The 24,710-nt window shown below is 35.9% G+C and overlaps 1 protein-coding gene across 17 annotated transcripts; it reads left to right on the top strand.

Annotated features, from left to right (window-relative positions):
- Positions 1-6,569: 6,569 nt before the first annotated feature.
- On the top strand, positions 6,570-23,069 carry LOC134666817 (troponin I). Of its 17 annotated transcripts, none has more exons than XM_063524116.1 (10): positions 6,570-6,704; positions 8,661-8,699; positions 13,717-13,734; positions 14,381-14,509; positions 14,863-14,986; positions 16,446-16,546; positions 18,761-18,804; positions 20,274-20,415; positions 21,866-21,883; positions 22,703-23,069. In XM_063524116.1, the coding sequence occupies exons 2-10, from the start codon at positions 8,685-8,687 to the stop codon at positions 22,769-22,771; spliced, it is 660 nt and encodes a 219-aa protein (XP_063380186.1). In that variant the 5' UTR covers positions 6,570-6,704; positions 8,661-8,684; the 3' UTR covers positions 22,772-23,069. The 17 variants fall into 17 exon arrangements, with proteins under 17 accessions (XP_063380186.1, XP_063380192.1, XP_063380198.1 ...); XM_063524119.1 differs by lacking the exon at positions 16,446-16,546 and adding an exon at positions 15,654-15,754 and having other exon boundaries at positions 6,572-6,704; XM_063524118.1 differs by lacking the exon at positions 16,446-16,546 and adding an exon at positions 16,146-16,246 and having other exon boundaries at positions 6,574-6,704.
- Positions 23,070-24,710: the final 1,641 nt, after the last annotated feature.

Here is a 24,710-nt window from a genome sequence, read left to right as displayed (position 1 = left end):
ATACAAGACCACACTGAAAGGTTAAAGATAGCGACCCTTTTAAATGATAGTGTCGTTAGTCCTGCTCGTTAAGGGTCGTTTGGAAAAATCTCCATGTTTTATAAAAGAGTCGATAAGGTATTGGAAAATGTAGGGGAAAACGGTGATATATAGTGATAAGGCGGGCGTGTAATAGCGTGTATGTATGTATAGGTAGCTACCACTTAATGGCATGTGGAAGTGACTAGCATAGGTACAGAAAATACATTTGCCAGTTAAACTTGCATGCTATTGTATAACTATAGTTAGGTTGTACTCATACATAAGAAGCACAAAAAATACTTCCATATTTATTAGTTGAGTAAAAAGCATCTTTTTCCAGGTTTTCAGAGGCGAAGATCGATTTAGCTAGGTTTTATCTCTGAGAAAACGCGCATTTTTGAGTTTTTATGTTTTCCGTGTAAAGCTCGGTCTCTCAGATACCTATTATACCCTTAACGCATTAGCGTGTATTAAATCGAGGTTTAATTTGTTTATCTTGCTCTATAAAATAGTAAGGTGTGGTTTATTTCAACCCAATTTTAGAGGTATATAATCAATTCGATGCTTCTTTCAGCCCAAACAACACGCAATATTTCTTCCGCCCGGGGGAAATGTTTAAACCGTCTGAAGTCAATTCCGTGAAGCCATTACTTACTGCAAACAATTACCATGGCAGAATTGGCTGGAAAGAGTAATGTTCGTGTTACTTATGACGAAACGAGCTTGCTTTTTGATAAAATTTAGAAATACATATTTTAGAAGAATTTCGTAACATAACAGAGTACACCCTGGAGAATCAGGATGTGTCGTGCCTTTATTATCTAAAATGACGTATACATCCATAGTTAAATAACATACAGTAATACAGATAGTATACACATACACACATACATATACATACATAGTGTAGTATACAGTTGTATAGTGTAATACAGTTTGAAATAGTTTGTAACCTGGAAAAGATCACGGGATATTTTTTATTCTGGGATTCTTCCCTAAGGGGTGAAACGAGGCTTGCAGTTTGAGGACGACTTCATTAAAAAAATGTTTTTATTATTTGTTCTTTATGGTATACCTGCATTAAGTACCTACACATTTTAAGAACCAACTTAAAATAGGGGCTATGTTTAGTTGCTCGTAGCATCTCAAGAATGTGAATATATGTATATAGAAAATACTTATACTTAGGTACTAAAATTTTACACCGTTCAAATATTAGAATTTGATAGTATTCAATAATAAACTTGTTGGTTTATTTATTTATTATCTTTTATAATTAAACTGATCCGTACTAGTTCAAAATTTCAAGCTTTTTGCGCGTGTTTAAATTAGACGGGTAACTGGACATAAAATATTCAGTGGTCTGTAAATAGATGCCGACGCGGCAATGTCGGCGTCGGTGGATCCGAGTCCTTACGTCATACAGTTAAATAGAGATTTTACTCAAAGACACAATACCTATGTATGACTCCTACCAATTTTTTTACTTTTTTGAAAAGTACATTGTGCTTTGCTTTCCTTAGTAACATTAGTTGTGCGATGAGTTGTTGTCGGTAGACAACAAACTACGGAGCGTCAATCTCACGACCTAAACGCGTAAGGGCATTTTAACTGTGTACCATTAACGACCGGTGTAACACCAACTGTCACAAAACTGACAACCCTATACATTTTGTCAGGAATGTAACGGTTAGACGTTACTGAAACACGACTTAAGTCGCGTTTTAAAGTAACAAGTAAAATCCATTAATTTTACGGCGCTTACGATGTTTTAGTAGCATGGTACATGTTGCGATTGCGACTAACTGCCGTATTCGAACTTCAAGATATTCACAAGAGACGACACGTACTAGATCCATTCTAGATACTTTATAGTTTAGATATCAACTAGTTCTCTTTTGCAGCGCAATTCGGGCAACCAATGTCACTTTTACGTTAGATAGAGTAAGATATCTATTAGATGTGAATTGGATCTCTAAGTCATATCCTCTGGAAATCGTTGAAGAGTATCTCCAGAATCGCACAAATGCCAAATTTGACAGCTTAGATCTTAAACATATCGTTATCGTATCTTCTAAAAGATATCTAATAGTAATAGATGTCTGTTTCAAAATCCGAATCGGGCCCAATTTCATTGTTTGGTATAGCTTCTCTATAGTAATAACTCATGTATGTCACCGTAAAACCCATTTTTAGTGAAAACCTACGTGAAAACGTGTTTTACTAGTTACAACTAGTTTTCCAAAACGCCCAGGTTAAAATTACTTTTAACTGGGATTTTTCAGTCAAAAGTCAAAACTAGTTTTCGCAAAGTACCTTGGCGAAATCTAGTTGGCATACTTAATATACTTACTTATGCAAATAAAATTCTACGATTTCATTAAACCTTGTACAGTCAGCAGCAGAAGTTGCTAAGCGGGCGACGTGTTCAAAACTACCTTGAGGCGCTCTTATTCTCTTAACAATATAGTCGCATCAAGATCATTTTGAACACCTCGCCCGCTTAGCAACTGTTGCTGCTGACTGTACCTAACTAGCACCAATCCAGTCACCAATCACCACCAATGCCACCATTAGGTACTATTGCTGCTGTCTTCGCACCAATTGTAGATATCTCTGTTTGGCCCTATGGTTGACTGGTAGAGAATGCCATTTGGCATTAAGTCCGCAATCTGTACATTGTTGTAAATATTTTGTGCAATAAAGTTTAAATAAGTAAATAACTAGATGTAATGTAATACTACGGATGCTTGTCTTTAATTACTCTGATTGAAATGAGTTCAACGTTTTAAGAGACTCTCGTTTGTCATACCAATTACAAGCTTCAATGAAACAGGGCTATAACCGCGAAAATCGAAGTTCGCAAATTGCGGGGATTTTTCTCTGTCACTCTAATTACGCCTTCGTTGGAGTAAAAGAGAAAGATCCCCGCAATTTGCGAATTTCGGTTTTCGCGGTAGCCGCCCAGGCCCCGGGCAATCAATCCTGAGGGTAGAATGTTTGTCATACACGTATGGCGTTGAAGTAGATCATGCGTCCCTGTTGTCCTGAGTTTAACAAGTAATTACAACATTTTAACGAGATTTAGACAAATAATGTACGCAACGAATAAAACGGAAATTAAAAAAGTCAAAACAAAATCAACGACGATTTAATTAGTAAGTTGTAATTAACTTTTCCCATTATTGAATGAATGGTGCTTTTCTTCGAAAAATACATACACAACAACATTAAAATAGGCTTAAATCTAGGTAAATTTCAAGTTACAGTGTTGCGAGTGGTTATTAATATTTTTGTATTTTGAAATTACAAATACAATAATACATGCTTTGTCAATGCTCGTGAGATTTCTTAGCCTCTTATGAGATGAGTGATTCGTATTGTTAGTAGTCGTGACAGTATTTATTTGGACAGTAAATACTGATGTCAAAGCAAAATTGAGGGAATCACTAATTAAAATATTATATTTTACGTACTTAATACCTTTATTACTATAAACTACAAAAGCATCAACTTGACGACTTTATTTTAGTAAGACACCAACGAGTGATAATAATAGTCAAGTACTTACATATATATGTTTACCTATCTCTATCCAGCTAATGTGGGTCGGAAGTTTGATCACGATAAACATATAAACTTATTCTCTGGTTCTTAAGTAGCGTGACAAATGTTAGGTAGGTACTTACTTAGTTCCAATAATTTACGAGAACCAGTGAAAGCGCGCAAGCCAGGGGCCGATTATTGAATTTCGAGCGCTTGATTTCTTCACTCGAATATCTGTGGAAAGCGGTGAACTGCTACTATAAGAGAATCTAGTAGTATTGACCACTCGTTTTCAGTTTTAAGTAGTAGTAGAATTTAAATACCTAGTATTGGACAAAGTATTAAAGGATGCCACATGATCTCGAGCGCTCGAAATCCAAAAATCAGCCCCGTGTTGCAAGAGATCGTGAAACGGCAGACTTAAAAAAATATAAAGACTCCAGGGATATTTACGAAGTTATAACACTTTTACGAGTTTTTCGATAAAGACGTTATTATATTTGTATCGCTTTTAGGCATCGAGCGGAGGCCGTAAAAGAGGAGCCGGCTTTGCGTAACAAAACTTTACTGGCCTTCACACAATGAACATAATGATCCGAAAATGTATCTTTAAAAAAGCAAAGCATGTTTGTTTCAGCATTCATAAAGAAGTTGTAAAGGTACTAACTATAACAATTACTCGTAATTTTTGTAGGTATGCAGCCGGCATTTTTAACGCAAATTGATATTATTTTCCAATTTAACGAAATACGTGGCGTAATATTATCACTTTTGAATTTTTCTCTGTCAATTTATTCTTTTCAGCAAATATAAAAAGGCTGAATGATTATGGTTTATGACAGTTTAATGTAGCAATTAGGGTGACCATGAGACTCAATAAATTTAAAACTATTTTTTTATGGATTGACAAACAACGTTTACATATTACATATTTTTGCCTGTTGTCACGTCCACATGTTAAAGCTTAAGTTAAACAGTAAGAAACACTTATTCCTGTTCACGACTTATGATTCACCCTGTATAATATACGCCAAAGTAGTAAAATAACCAGTGTTTCAAGCGGATTGTACCAGCTCCTCAATAGCTAGAGTAGAAGTCCTTCCGCGTCGACGGAGGCCGTTACAAAAGAACCTCGTAGGTAATATTATAGAAGTGTTTTCTTTTGGCGTCCTACTTAGACTTAATTAATTAGTATTCGATAGAATTGTTCACGACATTAATTTGTATTTTTAGTTAGCGATATTTCGATAATTACTAAAATACCTACCGGTTTCTCCATGTAGTACATACAATATTATAAACATAACTCATATCGGATGTTACAAAAACTGATGAGTGGTCTAATAATTATGCATTTTTTTGTCATTCGCACTTGCTGCGCAATAAAACAGCGCCTGCCTGCACTATAGCCTGTAATTTTCTGCACAGTTAGCTCGCTGTTATCATTAGGTTACTTAGTATATACTATACTGCATTTATTTCTTGCAGCTTGAACGAAAACGGGCTTTCTATCCACAGTTAATTAGGTAATTACACATGAAAAGCTTTGCTAGACAATCTCAACGAAAGTCAACTTTTGAAATAAAAGTAAAGGGGAAGTAAGTGCAGAAATACTTTTTTTTTTAGGGAAAAAGAAACAAACTACACACTTTAATCTTTAAACTCTTATTGGATAGGTATAGGTATGTTATTATGTTTGAAGCCAACAGACAACGAAACCTATATTTTGGACAATGATTGTGCCCTTTTACAAAAATATTATTATGAGAAAAAAATAGTTCTTACGCTTGAAGTAGGTTTGCTTTTATGAAAAGATTAAGGTATTGTTCAAGGTCACATCACCTCAAGCGTGAAGATGCATCACGCAAATATAATTTTTCCCTCTAGCTCATTCATTAGTCTTGGTATTTAGGGAAAGGCGAAAGGCGTTCCATTCCGACGCCAGACTGAACGAGATCATATACGAGTAAACACACAGGTAAAAATGGATACATACAAGAATTAACAATTTAATATGGATACATACATACATGTACAAACGACGTGAGTTTCATGTTGGTTTGTGTGTGTATCAACCGCTAAACCAGCCAACTTAGTTTGTGTTGCATATCACCAGACCGGGTACTGAATCACTCACAGTATTCTAATAAGAACAGGCGTATGTTCTGTTGAAATGGATATGTACTTACGGCTTTCTGTGTAAGAATGAACTACCGTCAGTTCCTGGGAAGTTGTTCTGAGTTAGTTCCGCCTAGAACTAGGTCCTAACTTTAATTAAAGCTCTAATAGCTTTCATTAGAGGACAGTTGATAACGAAGCTCGGCTCGTGACCTCGGGGTTTGTGGATGGTCGGTTATCTGTTTTAGCAGCTTGTACTTAAAAATAATTAAATAAAGTTAGCGCAAATAAAGGAAACTGCGGAACCCAATGTTTTAAACACTGACATTGTTTAATGTTCAGCTCTTTATGCATTCGCTTCTAAGGGATTATTTGCTTATTGCGTTTTTTGTTTTTTTTAATTAATTTAATTACACATACAAAACTAAATTTGCCAAATTTTGGGAATAAATATTACTAAATTGGGTTGATACCTAATAATTCTACTTTTAATCTCTAATAAGTATACTGAAATCAAAACGGAAAACTGATGGTGTAAACATATATAACTAATGCATTTACTAATACCCGTCGATTTACGCGGAATCTGAATAGTTACACGGCATAGATCTGGTGTTATTTCGGTGATGGTGTCAAAACGACACTGCTCTAAAAATGTCTGTAACGAAAGCTGGGTGGCGGGTAGAGAAGGGAAGGCCTCGTTATTCCATCGCTTACAAAAGCACCATTGACTGTTACACGAGAACTAGTAAAGCGGGATCTCCGATTTTGCACAGTCGGTCAATATGATGAGGTCATGGTTAACTGGGTGCTTGTTATCATTTTCCTTTAGCTGATACGTGATTGGAATAGCAGCCAAGGATGCGCGGGAGTTTAGGCGAAGCTGAGGTAAAGCGCGCGGGGGACGGGCGCGCCCACGCACTGCCCGCCGCACCTTGCCGCCCGCCTCGCACCAGTCAGCAGCTGTGGCTCGTGTTGGCTGAACCATCTGTAGGGCCATCCTCTTTTTCTTACCGTAGGTGAGTCCAAGTGACGTTTAATATCTGTACTAACTACAAAATCGCGCCGGCAAGTGAATTTAATCGAAGTGAAGTGATTATCAACTACGTGGTGTTGGATCTACTGATGCATCGCTACAGTGTGTGAATACGATTCGTGCGAGCTGAAACAAGCCGGTGTGACTGCGAAAAATAGCTCATAAAACGTGGATTGTTAAACCGTGAACCAAACTAACTTAAAATCAACTTAAAAAGGTCAAAGATTTTGTAACGTCTTCAAGTGTCATACATAACTAACAACAATTATTATATACCCATTATATTATACATATACAAGAGTATCGTATTTAATTGCTACTTTAAGACAAGGTCAAGGTAGCATTAGCATTAGGGAAATAAATTATTAATTTAAAAAAACCTAACTCGTGTTATATGAGTACGTTTTTTGTATTCACACCTTAATTCCAGTATATTAGATATAATTTTTAAATACATTGACATTAGAAATCTCTGTACGCCATAGGAAGAACAAGCATAGATCTAATTACATTTTGTAATGTTTGTAACCAAAGTAGCGCGGCATACCACCAAATTAGGTTTGGTGGGAATGTGAGCCAACCTATTTCCGTCGCGCGCGCAGCGACCGACGTGCCCGCCCGCCCGACGTTCGGCTAGGCGCGACGATCGCCGAGCATACCCGAGCTCGGATCTAATAATAGAATTTTCTTTCAGCAACATTTTATTCTGAGGAAAATAGGAACTTCGTGCCGCCCCAATTAGTTCGACGCGACCTAAATACCATGATTTATTATGATTTTAGTCATGAGAATCACCCCAACAATATTAATATTTAAGGGCATTATTATATTATAGTATTATGTTTGAAAATATATTTCAAATCATACAACTCAATTAGCGTGGTCAGAATCATTTTTAGGGTTATTTTTTTGACATTGAAATTGAATAGGTTTCACACATTTTGTCTAAGATAGAAATAATAAACTTGAAACATCGCGTATCAAGTGACAGTTTCTGGCTCCGTGACACTTGGCTCGAGGCCAAATATTAGGTTTCAATTAACGACTTTATTGTTCCGCGGTGAAATTGCCAAATACGAATTTAATAATGGTTGTATATTAATTTGACTAGAACGTTCTCGTAAATCATTATACATAAAATTATGAACACACATTTTTTTTGCATTTTACTCTTCAGAAGCAAATTATTAGACAAGTGAAGAGTTTTCAAACCGACTAGGATTCTTTATAGAAACAAACGGCTCGATTCAGAAAATGAATTAGATTTCTACTAGACTTCAACAAGTTACGATACGGATAATTTAAATATATTTGTAAGATAGATATGTCAAATTTGACGTTTCCGCGATTCTGGAGGTCCTCTTGAACGATTTCGACAAGTTATGACATAGATAGGTATCCAAGTCACATCTAGTCGATAGTCTAATGTAGATCTAGTTGATCTCTAAATCGTCTAAAGATCTTGTGATTATCTCGAAATCCGAGGCCTGAAAGTTACAAATGTTAGACACACACATGACAGGCTCATACAAAATGGCATGCATACAAAGGATGCAAATAACAAAAACCTTCCTTTTGGCTGTGCTAGTAGTCCGATAAAAAGGCGAACAGTGGAAGCAACGAGCAATTTACATCATAGGCGAATGAGAAGATCTCGTTCTGAGTACCAACAATGATTTTATATTTAGCCCAAAAGGGTGCTTACATTTTTCGAAAAAAATAACAGTGTAAACAATTCACTTTTTACTTGAACATTTTAAAATTAAAGTAGCGCTAATACAAAATATCTATGCCTAGTGTAGTTACCACAGATATAGGAAATGCTCTGAGGTAGTTACCTAGTCGCGCATCTTTGAAAGAAAAGTGAAAAGCTTGGAACCTTAGGTTTATTTGCATTTTAAAGTTCATTATTTAAATTAATTTAAATTACCTTTTTCAGGACACCTAATCCAACACATACACAATGGCGGATGATGATGTAAGGTATGTGAAAAACGTGCTCGTAATAATTAATTCACTGACTTATATGCAACTGTATGATGTCAAATGCTAGAATGCTACCTAGAATTACAGCGTTTTCGGATAGCGATACGACGGGTAAGGCAACTTGTACAGGTATAAAAACACAACTGACACTGTTTCATACTTCAAATTTATGCTAAAACAGCATAGGAATTTTGCATATGAAGCTTATTTAAATAATAGAAGTTTAGATTTTGTTTCAGGATTTTTTTATGTAACTCACCTAATACATTCCTAATTATATTGGTTGCACACATAGCGTATTGCCAAAATTGTGTCAAATTTGACAAATGTCTTAAAAACTGTCTAAGTGGATTTTGTTATCAAAAGTTTAACATACTGCGACCGTAAAATGATGCCGACGGTGTCTGACATATTACATATTTGTATGCTAGCCACGATTAAAATGAGCTTCTCAATGAAAATAAGAAGCCTTTTTATTCTTTTAAACAGAAACCATTTTAATAGTGGCTAGTAGGTATTTTATACAATATTAACTAATATCTCTTTTTTTCTTCTTTTTTCCATTATTTGCGGCTGTCCCGTCGATTCCATCGTGTTCCTGAACTGAATGCTACAGTATTGAATACAATGTCCTCTCGAGACCCAGGTATTTATTGTTATCATAACACAATAACACACACTACTCTACACAAGGACACATCCGATTATACATTGTGTTTATTTTCTTTTTAAACTGAAAAGAAGTAACAAGTTAAAATTTTAATGGGTTGTTAAATGGTATACAGTGTATACCTTTTAACAAAGTGATGACTTATTTATTGTTGCTTAAGTATAAGCCTCAATTTTACATGAAGCACTCTACTATTAATTACTGCGGAGGAATTCAAAGGTCCGAGTGAATCCCCTATCCGCATTGTGCCAACTTGAAAACTACATCCCAATTAATGGGAGGAGGCCTGTGCCTGGCAGTGGGAAGTATATACGCTGGCTGGTTTTTCCTTAATATTGTACATGATATAACCACCTACACCTACAAACCTTCTGTTCTACAATGTGTACATACTTAATAATTATGTTTGAGCTATACAATAATACAATAATTATTTTGCTCACATTTTTAGAAAAAAATATATAGGTACTTTACAAAGATAAATCAGTTTGCAACGTTCACGCAGGTACTTACCAGTGACAAAGGATGATTAAAATGCTATAATAATAAAAAAAAACACGACAAAATCTGCAAACAATGAGGTTAAGATTACACTTGAATTTCTGTTACAGCATTTGTGTATTACTTTCATTTTATTATGATTATGACGTTTGTAAGTCTGTGTTATTGTGAATATGGTCCCAATGGACGCTTACCTACTTATTGTACATGTCGTACCTAATATCAATCAATTCGAACAAAATATGCTAACACACAGTGTCTAATTGTAAACAAAGTATTAAACATAATGTCATGGACTTGTTGAATGAGTTTACATTTAAGTAGTCATGAAGTAGTACTACTAGAACATTTTATATAGGCAGTTCTCATTATCGTTATCGCGGGAGCAAATACGATTTGACAATACTGAAAGATTATAAAAAACAGTCAAAAACAGAAATGACATTCGTATAGAGAAACGTTTATACCTACGACCTTAAAATGTATAATTATTTTATTGAATATCAATGCTATCTTACCTCCATACTTGACTTGATTGGTACTTAAAAAGATTACCTATTAGGTACGCAACCTTATCAGTCAATTTAGACATTTGTCAATCTTGACTGATCTTTATTTGTAACAACATAATCAAATAGAAGTTGCCTTTAAAATGCCTCGAAGGAAAATAACATGTGATGAATTTGTGGGGTTGTTTATACAGGATTATCCTGAGCTAGAGGCTCGCGATACAAATCTATTTTGCTCGAAGTGCAATATTAGTTTTTGTAAAACTAAATCTTCCGTGAAACGTCATTTTAACTCTGAAAGACACACTTCTCTCAAAAAAGATTTTAGGTTGGAACTGACAAAATTTCTAGTAAGCTGTAACATACCGTGGTCTCAAATAGAGAACCCTGTATTTAAAAATTTCATTGAAGATTGTGTATCTGGAAAATTTGAAAAAACTGTTCAGGTCCCTTCAGAATGTTTGCTGAGGCAGACTTGCGTGAATGAATTATACGACAAAGAGATGGATATAATTAGAGACGAATTAAAAGACGCGTATATATATGTAAGTGTTGATGAAACCACAGATGCTATAGGTCGTCAAATCGCTAACGTTATAGTAGGTGCTATGCTTGAAGATGATGTTGGAACTCCACACGTGCTGTCAAGCAAATGTTTAAATGAAACGAACAATATCAGTATAACTAATACTGTAAAAAATGCCCTGGATGATTTGTGGGGCCCTGGTCACAATAAGCATGACAAGGTGTTGTTGTTATTGACTGATGGTGTGGGGTATATGTTGAAAGCTGGCAGAAATTTGAAAACACTTTTTCCGAACATTGTCCATGTTACATGTTTAGCCCATGCTCTTAACAGAGTTGCCGATCAAGTTCGTGTTCTTTTTCCAGAAGTTAACCTATTAATTTCAAATGTAAAGAAAGTATTTCGCAAATCTCCGAAAAGAGTAAAAGCATTAAGAGAAATGTTTAATGGAATTCCTTTGCCTCCAAACCCAACAATTATTCGCTGGGGAACATGGATCGAGGCTACCACTTACTACAACAAGTATTTTGATGAAATAAAAAGCGTTATAGACACATTTCGTAATTCAGACGCACAGTGCATCGTCAAAGCAAAAAAATCTTTACTCAGTGCAAAAGTTCGAAAAGATGTAAATTTCATAGCAAAGTATCTGCAAGTAATACCAGATGCTATAAATAAACTGCAGTGCCAAAATCTATCTCTTAGTGAAAGTTTGACCATAGTACAAAATACATACAAACATATATCCAAATTAATTTTGAATAAAGATGGAAAACAGATTTTAAAAAAGTTCAAAGTGGTTTTGCAGAAAAATGCCGGATATGAAGTTATGAAAAAAATGTGTGAACTGATATCGGAGAAGGAGATAGTACTAGATTCAACGATATATCGTTCTACATTTGATTACTTCCGTCGTTTTAAAAACGCACCCATTACAACAGTAGCAGTCGAAAGATCATTTAGCCAATTAAAATGGATATTTACTGCACGACGCCGCAGATTAAGAGTAGAAAACATAGAGAAAATTTATGTCGTATATTACGAAAATCACTTAAGATCAACAAAAATTAAATAATGTTGTACAAAATAAATCATGAATATTTATTTGATATGTCGATTCCGGGTCATTATTTACTAACAGAGTGTAAAGCAAGATTTATGAACATTATGCAACAAAAACTTCGTGCTATGTATGATGAACTTCTTGGAGGCTTATAATGTGTAGGCAGAAAGGTCTGTTTTTACTAAACGGGCAGTCTGTTTTACCACTTCTTTAATAAATTTATATTTGCTCCCGCGATAACGATGTATGCTCATTAGCAGACATCGTAACTTTTACAGCATTTTTGGTGCAGCGGAGTGATGTTAACGGAATTGGTATAGATAATTCCAACTGAAATGGTAAATTAAGGTAAATATGAACGTAATTAATGCTCATTAATAATTAGGGTTGAAATTGTTTATACTGATTCCGTTAACACCACTCCGCTGCACCAAAAATGCTGTAAAAGTTACAATGTCTGCTCATTAGTTAAGATTATATATTATTTGTAGCGTGACGCTTATGGTTTTCACAGTTTTATTTAGATATGCTGATGGATATGTAGAATTACATATACAAGCACAAAAAACTGAAAATAAAAATTTCGGCAGTTCATGACATGATGTTAAATAACACACTAAGCATCACTGTTACGCACACGTTTTCACTAATGCACACATGTATCACGTTACTCGCACACATTGCACTGATATATTGCTAATAAAACACTTTATTCTTTGTCTTATCGTCTAAATGGCTGATTTACATATACGCCAATTTGAGATATATTCAATTAGATTACATACATAAAAAAGGTACTTAGCAGTGTTCTAGTAGACATTGTGTGTTTGTGGTTGTTACCAATCTCATATGTAACTGCTTGAGAACATTTTGTTGAATATATATATAATATTTATAAAGTGATTATGGAATATGACGAAGCAGAACGCAGCTTTATGATTTTGTTATGATTATGAATGATGCTCTGGTACGTTTCATGATGTTTACAATTATACCTTTTTAAAGTAACTAGATAGGTAATCTTTTTAAATTAAGTATTAAAACCTTCGACTTCAATCTCAAGTTGGCGTATTATAACTTTTGTGTTTATATGTCCCTTCATTGTGTATTTCAAATGTCGTTTTCGTATGCGATATACGTAATTAATACATAATTGTATTGTGTGTAGGTAATGAACGACCGACGGATGCAAATTACATACCTACGTTATGTATTCATGTTAAACTTTGTCATAATTATAATTATATTTGTGTTTACGTTACTTTCTGTTCGTCTACCCCTCTCAATGTCACTTGAATTACTTACCTAATTATAATTTAAATACCTACCATATTCGTTTGGTAATAATTTGTACTTATGTATTTTTTTGTTGTAAATTCTAATCGCCTTTTTAAAGTTTAGTTTTGTTGTAAATCAGCCATATCGAAAACAAACATAAAATGCACCATAAACTCTGCTTATTTATAAAATAAGCGATATTGTTTGTACACATGTAGTGCATAATTGTTATCCATCGTATTTTCTCGGAAACATTCGTATTTGACATGCTACTTCAGTCAACCTCAGTAGGTTTTGTACCAAGACTGACTGAAATATCATGACACGTTCGTACGTTTACGTGAAAATACGATGGAAAATAATTATGCACGACATCTGCAGTGCATTTTGTGTAATGTTATAACTAACTTGTTATTGTTGCTATTTGACCTTGTAATAAGAATTGTTTTATTTCTTTTTCAGAAAAAGCGTCTCGAGGAGGTAATGTACAAGAAACAACGGAACACTACTTGTCCATTTACCGCCCTACCCTTTTCTTCCCAAAATTTCCCACTCACAGACCTGTCAACACGCAACACGAAATTAAATTGGACTTGATTTCTTTGTTTACACTTGATATACCCACAACTACATGTATTTCCGTAGTGAGAGTAAACTTTATTAAATGCCATGAGAATGTTATGGTTTTTATACTGGGATGATTTATTTAATAGATCACCAAACAAATGTATTTTCTTGAACCGTTATATTATTATTTTATTAACTTTAGGATACGCTTATTAATTTGGTCATTCAAATTCAAATATATTTGTTGGGGATATATCAATATATATTGATTGATTTGTCAAAAAAAATCTAAATTTTGTCAACAGAAGGATAATTGTTCTTTATACCACGAATCTTCTGTATTCTTTCTCTTGTCTGTATTTTCAGGAGATACTATATTCTAGTTACAAGATTTATGATATGCTATTGTATTGTTTACTTAAAAAGTCGATACAACAATAACTAAAACCTTTCATATCTAAATTGCATCAACAATTTTACACCACGATTTTACATAAATACATGGTATACGCTTACACAAATCCATTCCTCGATATTATTATACATTTGACTTGTGCAGGCGAAGAAGGCCAAACAGGCCGAGATCGACCGCAAGCGCGCGGAGGTGCGCAAGCGCATGGAGGAAGCTTCCAAGGCCAAGAAGGCGAAGAAGGGTTTCATGACCCCCGAGAGGAAGAAGAAGCTCAGGGTGAGTATTGCTAACAGACTGAACTTGCACGTCAGTAGTGTTCAAAGAGTAATTAGATGAAACTTTAGTTACTTACTTAATGGCGCAGCGACCCAAGAGTAATTAGATGATAGAACTTTTGTTACTTAATGGCACAGCGACCCAAACTGAGTCTTGGCCTCCGACACGAGTACACGCCAGTTGTCTCGATCCCGTGCCATCTCCCGCCAGTTATCGGTATGGAGTTCGCGCAAGTCGGCTTCAACCGCATCGCCTCAGCGATACCTGGGACGTCCGATCCGCCTTCGCCTTACCGAACGTCCCAGATATGCCCTTTAGTTAACCATTTTTATTAAAATGTGATTTTTTAATAGTTGCTGCTGCGTAAAAAAGCCGCCGAGGAACTGAAGAAAGAACAGGAGCGCAAAGCGGCCGAGAGGAGGCGCATCATTGAGGAGAGGTGTGGTAAACCCAAGAACATTGATGATGCTAACGAAGGTAAATATGCCTCTGCTTTATGAAATTATTATTAACTATTCTCAATGATTAAAATGGCAAATACATTTACCCCACATGTCTAGAAGTAAGCACTCAATCCCACTATTGTGTATATCTTTTTCATCTATTACCCATATGCATACATGTATGTGTCACGTTATAGATAATCTTAGGAGGATTTGCAAAGAACATCACGAACGCATCAATCGCCTTGAAGATCAAAAGTATGACCTGGAATACATCGTTAAAAGAAAAGATATTGAGGTAGTGAGACGAGTCCAACTTAAGTCTCAACTCTTTCAAACGACTCACCAAACTGATATCTCTTCACTTTCTTATTTAACGTTATTTGTGATGTCGAAGTGGCGTGTTTCTCTCAGTCTGGTTAACAGATTAAACGTTCTTTCTGGGCTACCGGGACCCTCCCGCGCAGGCCATCTTGTCTATCCTAACGCGTATCCTTATTTCTTCTAAGCTCCATGTGAAGTACTGATTTGATTGTTGTGCGTATGCTGACTACTTTCTATTTTCCCATTTTATATTAAAAATCTTCTTTTCATCAAAACATAACCGATACGTTTTCGGTGTAAGCTGTCGGTGGTTAGGGTGTAAAGGGGGAGATTGGCGCGGCTAGCGAACACTTGGTAATACTTAAGTTATTTTATAGCGGCTCTAACGAGCATCATAACCGGGTACCATCAGCGTATCGGCAAGCTCGAAGAGGAGAAGTACGATGCCGAGGTCGAAGTAGCCCGCAAACAGCTCGAGGTCTGATCTGGTTTGGGCTCTACGCAGTACACACTTAATATGCAATTAATTCAGAGTAGTTCATGCCGATAATGTGACTAGTATTAAATATGTTTGTTTTCGCAGTCCACTCATATCTATCACTTGCGGAGCTGAAAGTAAAAATAAAAACATCCCTAACAGTGTGGATAACAAGTATAGGTTTAAATGCTGAAATAACAATTGAGCCGTTGTAGTCACCAGCTGTCTGTCGCAGACAGAAAAAAGATTAGAGATCATCGAGAGCCTGCGCGGCCCCATGTAGCTTCGCTTTCGCTTGATTCTCCGCCGGCAGTAGTCCTAGCGTCGAGTCTCACACTACACCACGATATTTATAATGTTCACCTGAAAATGTGATTCTATTTTTCTATAGCGGAACTGCAGACGATATGTCAAATGTACTGGCACAGAATATACAACCTTGAGGGGGATAAATATGAACTAGAACGAGCCATTGAAATTAGGAAAATGGAGGTAAACTGGATATTAGGATTGGGAATGCATTATGATATGAGTTGATACCTACTGATTTAGTTGTTACGACATGACATGATAGTTGTACGGCTCAACGCACACATGCACACGTCGCTCCACGTCGACAGACGCTGGTCACTCACACCGATGTCCATGCTCATTCTGCTGGCTCAATAATCTGTCTTTCCTTTTTCTTTAGCATTGCTCAAGAGAATAATACAGGAGTATTATGACCGCATGTATGTGTGTGAGGGCCAGAAGTGGGATTTGGAACATGAAGTCAGGAAAAGAGATTATGAGGTATTGACCAATACTTTATAACCATTGTGAATATCACAGTCATCGATTCTGTAACAAACGTGCGCGTGTGACAAATCGTGTACATTGTTAACGCTTTGTAAGTTTTCGGTTGTTTGTTGTTGAGTTGTAAATAATAGTCGGGGCCGTCGATAGTGCTGTATAGAGCAGATATGTAAAGTAGAAGGTCCTCGGGCGCACAGGCGCAGCCCAGTCACGGTAAGGCGTGCGGTGCAAAATCGATCACGGCGCGTCATCCGACAGGAGCTTACACCGCTAACTACACTAACTACAGTAACCGCCTGCTCGGCGAATCGTAACAGTAACCACACACTCACCACTCGACCACGCGGTGCCCCGGGCTCCGCTGCATGTCCGCGTAACATCATCTCACTGGTCACTCATGTCATCTCCATACGTCGCGTAATCTAGAAGACGATCGTATGAGCCAGCCGTCCTCGACGACGCAAGGTAGCTCTTAATAAGCTTCCTTTTATCTATAAGCTTTGCCTGTTGCATGACATAATATTTAATATGTACCTAATAACAATCGACGCATCTGAATCCTTATTAACAATTCCCTAAAATAGTATGGCACTTGAATAATATCTTAAACAGTGTGAAAGCTATAATAATAACCGATCTCCGACGTTGCAGCCGCTAGTGTGACGCTTCGCGTGTGTTGCCGAGCTTAGTGGCCTTACTGAATTTTCTCTTTTTGATGATAACAATAATTATTAGAATTGACGTTAAAGTACCATTGGAACGCTGGACTGGTTCCTCTATTGGCACACGCAAGTGCATAGTGTAAGTGAAACTTCTTGTTCCAAATCTCCAACTTTTCATGTATGTGCCGACATTTCCGCGCGAAATGTTTTTGCGTGTTCGGTTGCTGATATATGCCCCCATAAACCTTTTTCCATACCCTTTGTTATATTTTAGACACGGGTTGTGTTTAAATAGAAAGTGCCATGCTCTGGTCGATGTTGCCCTTCCTTCCCTGATCAGTCGAGTGTCCTCCGCTCCAGCACTCGCACCGGGACACGGAGTGGTGTATACTATGCTCACTTGCGAGTCCAGAGACACACATACATATCTCAATTACTATCCACATTCGCAAGTCAGGATCGATTTTGCACCGTCACTCCATAATACACATTATACGACGTCTTACTCACACATTAAATGTCGTTTAGTGGTTGTTGTAATGAACCGTTCGTTTTGGGTAGAAAGACTCACAATAAGCGCTCAATATGCTACAATTTCGACCACCGGTCGTAGCCACTCGCGCCGTCCGCTATACACTTAATATTGCTAACAGCATAAAGTCGAAAAAGTACTATATTGATGGCGCTGTGCTGCATTATGTAAAATATCGCACTTGATGTTGATGTACATGAGTTGTGGAGACAGGTGCTGCAGGAGACCAGCTACCGATGACGAGGCACGATAAGTAGATTTTCTGCACGAAAGTAGTAAAATGTGGAATAGTTTCCTTGATATATCATGTTATAGGACAAAGAGCACAGGTTAAAGATATAAAGGCAAACTGTATTAGGATATGGGACTGACCTATACCGATCATTCTACATACAGACAACAAAAGTAATTATCTCTGTATACAGCTCGCTAATAACACTGCCTAATCTTCGCTCAGCTATATCTTGTTCTGTGCTATGTTGTTTCATTGACCGAGCGTAACAGCCGGCTTAACACAATGCTCTCAAATGCGTGGTGTTGACTTTTTCTGTTTTCTTCTGTGAATGTGTTGCATGATTTTTATATTCATGTGTAACATTTTCTACAACACTTGCACATCGTTCTACAAGTTTGATAACTTTTTATAATCAACATAATTTTGAAATGGCTTTGCCCTCTCACATTTCTCTTTGTTTATATTTTTATTTTGTTTAGTCTCAAACTTGTGGAATGTAGTTCTGCATGTTTTCTCAAACACATTTTTTAATACGAATATCTTACAGTATTTCTGTGTATTAACTTAAATTCCATTTTTTTAAACATGTCGATTGCTCATAAATTATATTTGTCCTCTTAATATTGTCATAATACCTATATTGTATAATATTTTATGATGTCTGTTCTTCTAGTTAATAATTACTTAAATTTCATATATACCATTAACTATGAGTTCTATTATCTTCATTATTTTTATTATTATCTTGAAACCTTGCTAAATGATAAACGTCATTCCGGCAGATCTCCGACCTGAACTCCCAAGTCAATGACCTCAGAGGAAAATTGTAAGTACCAAATATTTTACAACACCTGCTCAAAAACATTTAATATTTTTTTAAATCCTTAAAAAAAGTCTGCACTAATTAAAACTAGAGTAAGACCAAGATAAATCTGCAAGCATTCTATAAAATTATGACGTATAAATAAGCCTTGCACTGCGTGTGCTATCAAAATCGTTGCAGACTTATCTTGGTCTAACTCAAATAATTAATAAAAGCAAAACACACAGACAATAAGCGTACGTACCGTCAGTCTCGATGTTGGCGACATGTGCCCGTGAATACGATCCGTTGTAATGATATTCGCGTCGGGGTGTAAGGAACTCAGGGGCTCTTGTCTGCTCTTCACTCCCTTTGTTGTAGACGTCACATATGAGAGAGTGTAAATAAAGTATCTTGCGACGTATACTTATACCATTCAATCGGTACCCGTAGAAGATACCTAAGTAATCAAAGAAAGCAATTACTTTAAAACAACTCCTTAATTATACATATTTGAGTAGGGACGTGGATAATACTTACCTATCTGCCATGTTAAGAGCCAACAGGAGTGGTCATTTGCCCATACAAACGTACTCGACTGTTTTCTCCGTGGTTTTTGAAGCTAGAGTAATGATTTTTTTTTAACACTGATTAATATTGTTAATATCTGTGTCAGACCGTTTTGCTTTATATTTTTGTTTTTGTTTTTTAAGGCGCTAGAGCCCTTCGAAAATGGCCAAAATGGCCTAATTGACTATGGCGAATTACCCTACTTAGTAGTAGCAGTAACAAAAAGTGACAGTGCAAATTGCAAGCAGTGATGTGCGCTCCGGCGCGAGTATGGGCGCACACGTCTGTGTGCGTGCATTACACACACAAATACAGCCTCTCACGCCGCGGTTACGCCCCGTCGGAACGACGGGTATATTCAGCTTGAAATCTCTAAACTGACTTTTAGCTCAGCTCCTGTTTCGTCTTAAGGTGCTCTCAAAATGACAAGTTAGCTTTTGTAGATATAATTATACTTTTTACGTCACATAATTTTAGTCAAAATCTCGAAATCGACTGTAGGTAATCGAACCGTATGTAGGTATCGTAAAATCAGGTAAATTAAGTCCACAACTTACAACAATGGTCCAAATTCAAAACAAAATATATATTTTTAACATTATGTTGAGATGTAATATAGAAAGAGCATTAGTGTATTTAAGCTCCAAAATAAATGTAACGAGTACAAATCATAAATCATAAAGGCTCGTTAAGAATCAACGTTAAAAACTGGACCATAGAGTTGTCCTTAAGGACTTTAGTTACCTGATTTTACAGTAAACTAAGGGCCAGTTACACATTTGCCCAGCACTTTACTATGAAACATTCCATACGTTACACAAAAATTTAGCGAACTCTTTAACGATACGAACAGTTTCGTGCAACCGACCCTAAGGTGACTAAGGTTAAATAATTGTTGTTTAAAATATCGCATTTTCTTCCAGCGTCAAACCCACACTCAAGAAGGTGTCCAAATACGAGAACAAATTCGCCAAGCTCCAGAAGAAGGCCGCCGAATTCAACTTCCGTAACCAGTTGAAGGTTGTCAAAAAGAAGGAGTTCACCCTTGAAGAAGAAGACAAAGAGGTAAATTATTCCCTTCAGAAAGTATTTAATTACACAAACGGGTCTACCGCGATATATTTTCATTGTTTTTACTTTAAGTTCCGACGTTCGTACGTCTTTCCGTGACCGCAGCTGGTGCAACTCAGCTGAAACGTCGGAATTTGAGGTAAAAACAATGAAATTATATCGCGGTAGACCCGTTTGTATATTCATAAAGTGTTCGATAAATAGCAAACAAAGTCAGCCTTAGAACATTTAAAGATAAGAACAGTACTATAATTACTTCAAATAGGTGGTTAAAAATGTCATTAAAACTGACTTTGATCTAATTTCACGAATCACGGATTACCTTTGCAGTGGTGTTCTAATCATTGTAGGTATGAAATGTTCACATTGCAAGAAGATGTTTTCAATACAATAAAATTTAGCCGGGAGCAAGTACACACACGATCAGTAATGCTTTGTTTCAATACAAAGTGACTCGTTATCATTGCTCTTGGGTGTAGTTTAAGCGATGATAACCTTAAACCGAGTCTCACTTAGATTGTACTTCCTGGAAAATATTTACTATAAATTACAACATTAATTTTCCTCTTATCTTGATTTACTTCATCCTGACATTATATATTAACTCTAAAACACTTACAAACCATAAAAACTCACATAACAATATTACCGATAAGTACTCTTCAAGTAACTTTTCTCATCCTCCGACGCATACCCGGTCCGATAACGACTTTATCGATTCGAAGTAATATTAGGTATTATGTATCTTCCTAGAAATAAACTTTACTCTACTAATATTCAACAGGCTAAGAAAGCGGAGAAGGCTGATTGGGCTATCGGCAAGAAGTAAACACTGTAACAACACGTCACAAACTTAACCCATCTATATAACACCTGAAATCAAATTTGATGGATTTTATTTATTACCAATTAATATAAGAATAAATATCTATTATTATTTAAAAAAAAGACTTATTTTCAAATGTCCTTATGATACCTAACATGAATGAGGTGAGAAACGTTTGGGTAAATTCGTTGTATACCTACTACCTAAATCATAAGCTTGCGCTTTGAATCAGCGTTCTTAAATGTTTTACTAGAGTATAACGCGAGACCCCGCTTCGCAAGTCCTTAAGTTCCATTTTTTATCTAAATATAAACGGTGCTAATACATATTTTTTAGCCTTTGTTACTAACTCTGTATATTAGATATTTTTGTAGTAATGTAATTTACCAGAATCGATAGGTACGCAATCGTCTCAAGTAAAAAAAGAATTCATCTTCATTTCATTTGTTTTTCAAACCCGAGCAAACTTCATATGGTTACAGACCTAAATGACCGCACAAAACAGTTAAGGTACGAGTAGCTAACTGCACATATATCCAAAACACACGTACTTACACAATTATACAGTCCATGATTAGATTACGTTTAGCGGTGTGCTAATGTTACCATATTTCACAGGGCGGAGTTGGAGGAAAGGTAAACGCTTTCATAGAACAGCCAGCACCACAGTGTAGACACGTTTTACTGAGCACAAGATACACGTGGCACGCTCTAGATAATTTTCTCACTGGCTTTATCAACGATTTAAGTCAATTTCAGAATGTCAGCTAGTTGCAGTATTAGTTATTCTCGCGTAGGCACATAAACTTTGCCGATTATTAGAACTTGTCAGGAATTGGTTTTATGCAATTCACTTGCTTTATCTTTCTTCGAAGCAGTAGTAATTTGTTAAATAGATTGGTAGTACCTAATCTAAATTTAAGTCTGTTCCTTGAGTGTTATACACTCCGAGCAGGACGCCTAGGTATTTATGTTTTATAAGATCAAAAATGTTAAGCCCTTTTTGTACAAGTGCTTCACGATATGGTTTTGTCTATTAGAAGCGTTTTAATACTTATAGTGTATATAAGCTTCAATGCGTGTAAAATGCTTTATGTACGATGCTAACTGGAGAAGTGTTTTCTTTTGTAAGCATTAAACAAATGAATCTCACAGCGTTCTAGGAAGCAATCTGTTGATGCCGCTAACGCGCATCACGATACAAATGTATTTATTTGTTTTTTTGCTCAATTGGTACCTTTTCTTTTATAGCAGTGGAAGGATATGATCTGATTCGTCATACGGAACTGATATTGGCACTTTGTAAATATATACGAACGTGTTTATGTACAGGCTTCGTGTGTGAGCGTGTAGTGAAGATAGCGCGGATTAGTTCTTGATAATTGATTAAATACAGCGCTATTTTCATCGATGGAGATTCCTGATTGTGTATTAACGCTTGTTTTTTTTTCACAGAAAAAACCAGACTGGTCCAAGGGCAAACCCGGCGATCAGAAGGTAAAAGAGGAAGAGGTTGAGGCATGAAGTGTTAAATCACACCTACCAAAAACTATATGTGACCTTTGTCGTATTCCAGCCGACCTTATTGCCATAACTGTCTCAAATTCAATGTGATCACCCACCCTTTTCTGTGACCAGTCCGACCCATTGGGAAATCCTTTCCAGATCAGCCTATGGCAATAGTTCCTCCATTATTGTATGTATTGTCTATAAACCAATCATGTCTACCATTTCGAACATGTAATTTTATAATTATTTATTTATTACAATAATGTTTTTATAAGATATTGATACGTTTAATAAAAATTAATATTCTGTACTAGGTTATGTGTTATCTATGTGCCTTTGTTCCCCTGTCCTCTACAACCCGCAACCAGTGAAGTAGCTAGAATTTATTTAGACTTGGTTTTTTATCAATGTTTGTGTTCGTATATAATACCTATAGCACCTACGACTCTATGAGTATGTCAATTGGAAATCTCCTTACTAATTAAAATATATTCCTTATTTAATCGAATTCGTTATGTGTGAACTGAATTTGAACAGGGATAGGATCGTTTTTTTTCCCGTATCATCTTTTAAATAAACTAACAAATGCGAACTTACTTTTTGATGTCAAAATGATATCATTTTACTATGATTCGCCTGTGTGTCTCATTACGAGCGAAATGTACGCGCGAATTATGATTTGTGCGTACATTTTGTTATGACAAAACTAGCTGTTGCCCGCGACTTCGTCCGCGTGGAATCTTATCTTCAACATTTTACATCTTTAGTAGGTACCTATAATTTTCATATGCAAGTTGTATGAAGTTTTAAGTCAAGTGGATTTTGATGTTGGTTGCCGAAATTACTTTTCTTGTATTCTCATAATAGGTACCTATGCCCTTGTACAATGATTCAAGTTCGGCACTCACAAAATATCTCATCTCCATACAAAGTTTCAACCCCTTTCTCACCACCTTGGGGGATAATTTTAAAAAATGCTTGAATTAGTTTTCATGTTTTTTAATTTAATACCTTTTTTTGCAAAAAGTTCAAGTTCCTAGCTTAAAATAAAATTAAACCCCAAGACGAACTTTCATCCCCTTTTTAACCCCCTTAGGGCTTGCATTTCCAAAAACGTTGCAATTACTTTATTTTGTAATCGGCTAATATGTCTTTCTAAGAAGTTTCAAAGCATTTGTAATGGATTCAAACTTTGAACCCCATTTTAACCCTGCTAGGGGTGAATTTTACAAATCGCTGAACTCACTTTTATTGTCATCTAATAATATCCCCAAATACAAAGATTCAAATCCCGCGCTCGAAAAAATGTATGGTATCCATACAAACTTTAAACCCCGTTTTCACCACCATAGGGGATGAATTTTCAAAAACGCTGATATTAGTTTTCTTGTACTTTAATTTAAAACGTTTTTACAAAGTTTCAAGTTCCTTGCTTAAAATAAAATTTGCACCCGCAGACGAACTTTCATCCCCTTTTTAGCCCCCTTAGGGGTTGAAATTCCAAAAACGTTGCAATCAATTTTTTTTGTAATCGGCTATTATGCCTTTCTAAGAAGTTTCAAAACCATTTGTAATGGATCCAAACTTTCAACCCCTTTTTAACCATGTTAGGGGATGAAATTTACAAAACGCTGAAATTACTTTTCCTCTCTTCTAATAATATCCCTAAATATAAAGATTCAAGTCCCACACTCAAAAAAATGTTTGATATCCATACAAATTTTCAACCCCTTTTTCACCACCTTAGGGGATGAATTTTCAAAAACGCTGAAATTAGTTTTCTTGTATTTTAATAATATATCTTTTAACGAAGTTTTCAATTCCTTGCTCAAAAGAAAATTTTAACCCCATACAAACTTTCATCCCCTTTTTAACCCTGTTAGGGGATGAAATTTACAAAACGCTGAAATTACTTTTATTTTTTTCTAATAATATCCCCAAATACAAAGATTCA

This window comes from Cydia fagiglandana, chromosome 8, assembly GCF_963556715.1.
Source record: "Cydia fagiglandana chromosome 8, ilCydFagi1.1, whole genome shotgun sequence".
NCBI classification, from domain to species: Eukaryota; Metazoa; Arthropoda; class Insecta; order Lepidoptera; family Tortricidae; genus Cydia; species Cydia fagiglandana.
This window is presented reverse-complemented; position numbering and strand designations above follow the sequence as displayed.

Excerpts from the sequence above, each read along its gene's own strand:
- LOC134666817 (XM_063524116.1), top strand. Across the intron at positions 16,547-18,760 it reads TCAGGAAAAGAGATTATGAG|ATCTCCGACCTGAACTCCCA; the intron begins GTATTGACCAAT and ends TCATTCCGGCAG. Across the intron at positions 18,805-20,273 it reads AATGACCTCAGAGGAAAATT|CGTCAAACCCACACTCAAGA; the intron begins GTAAGTACCAAA and ends ATTTTCTTCCAG.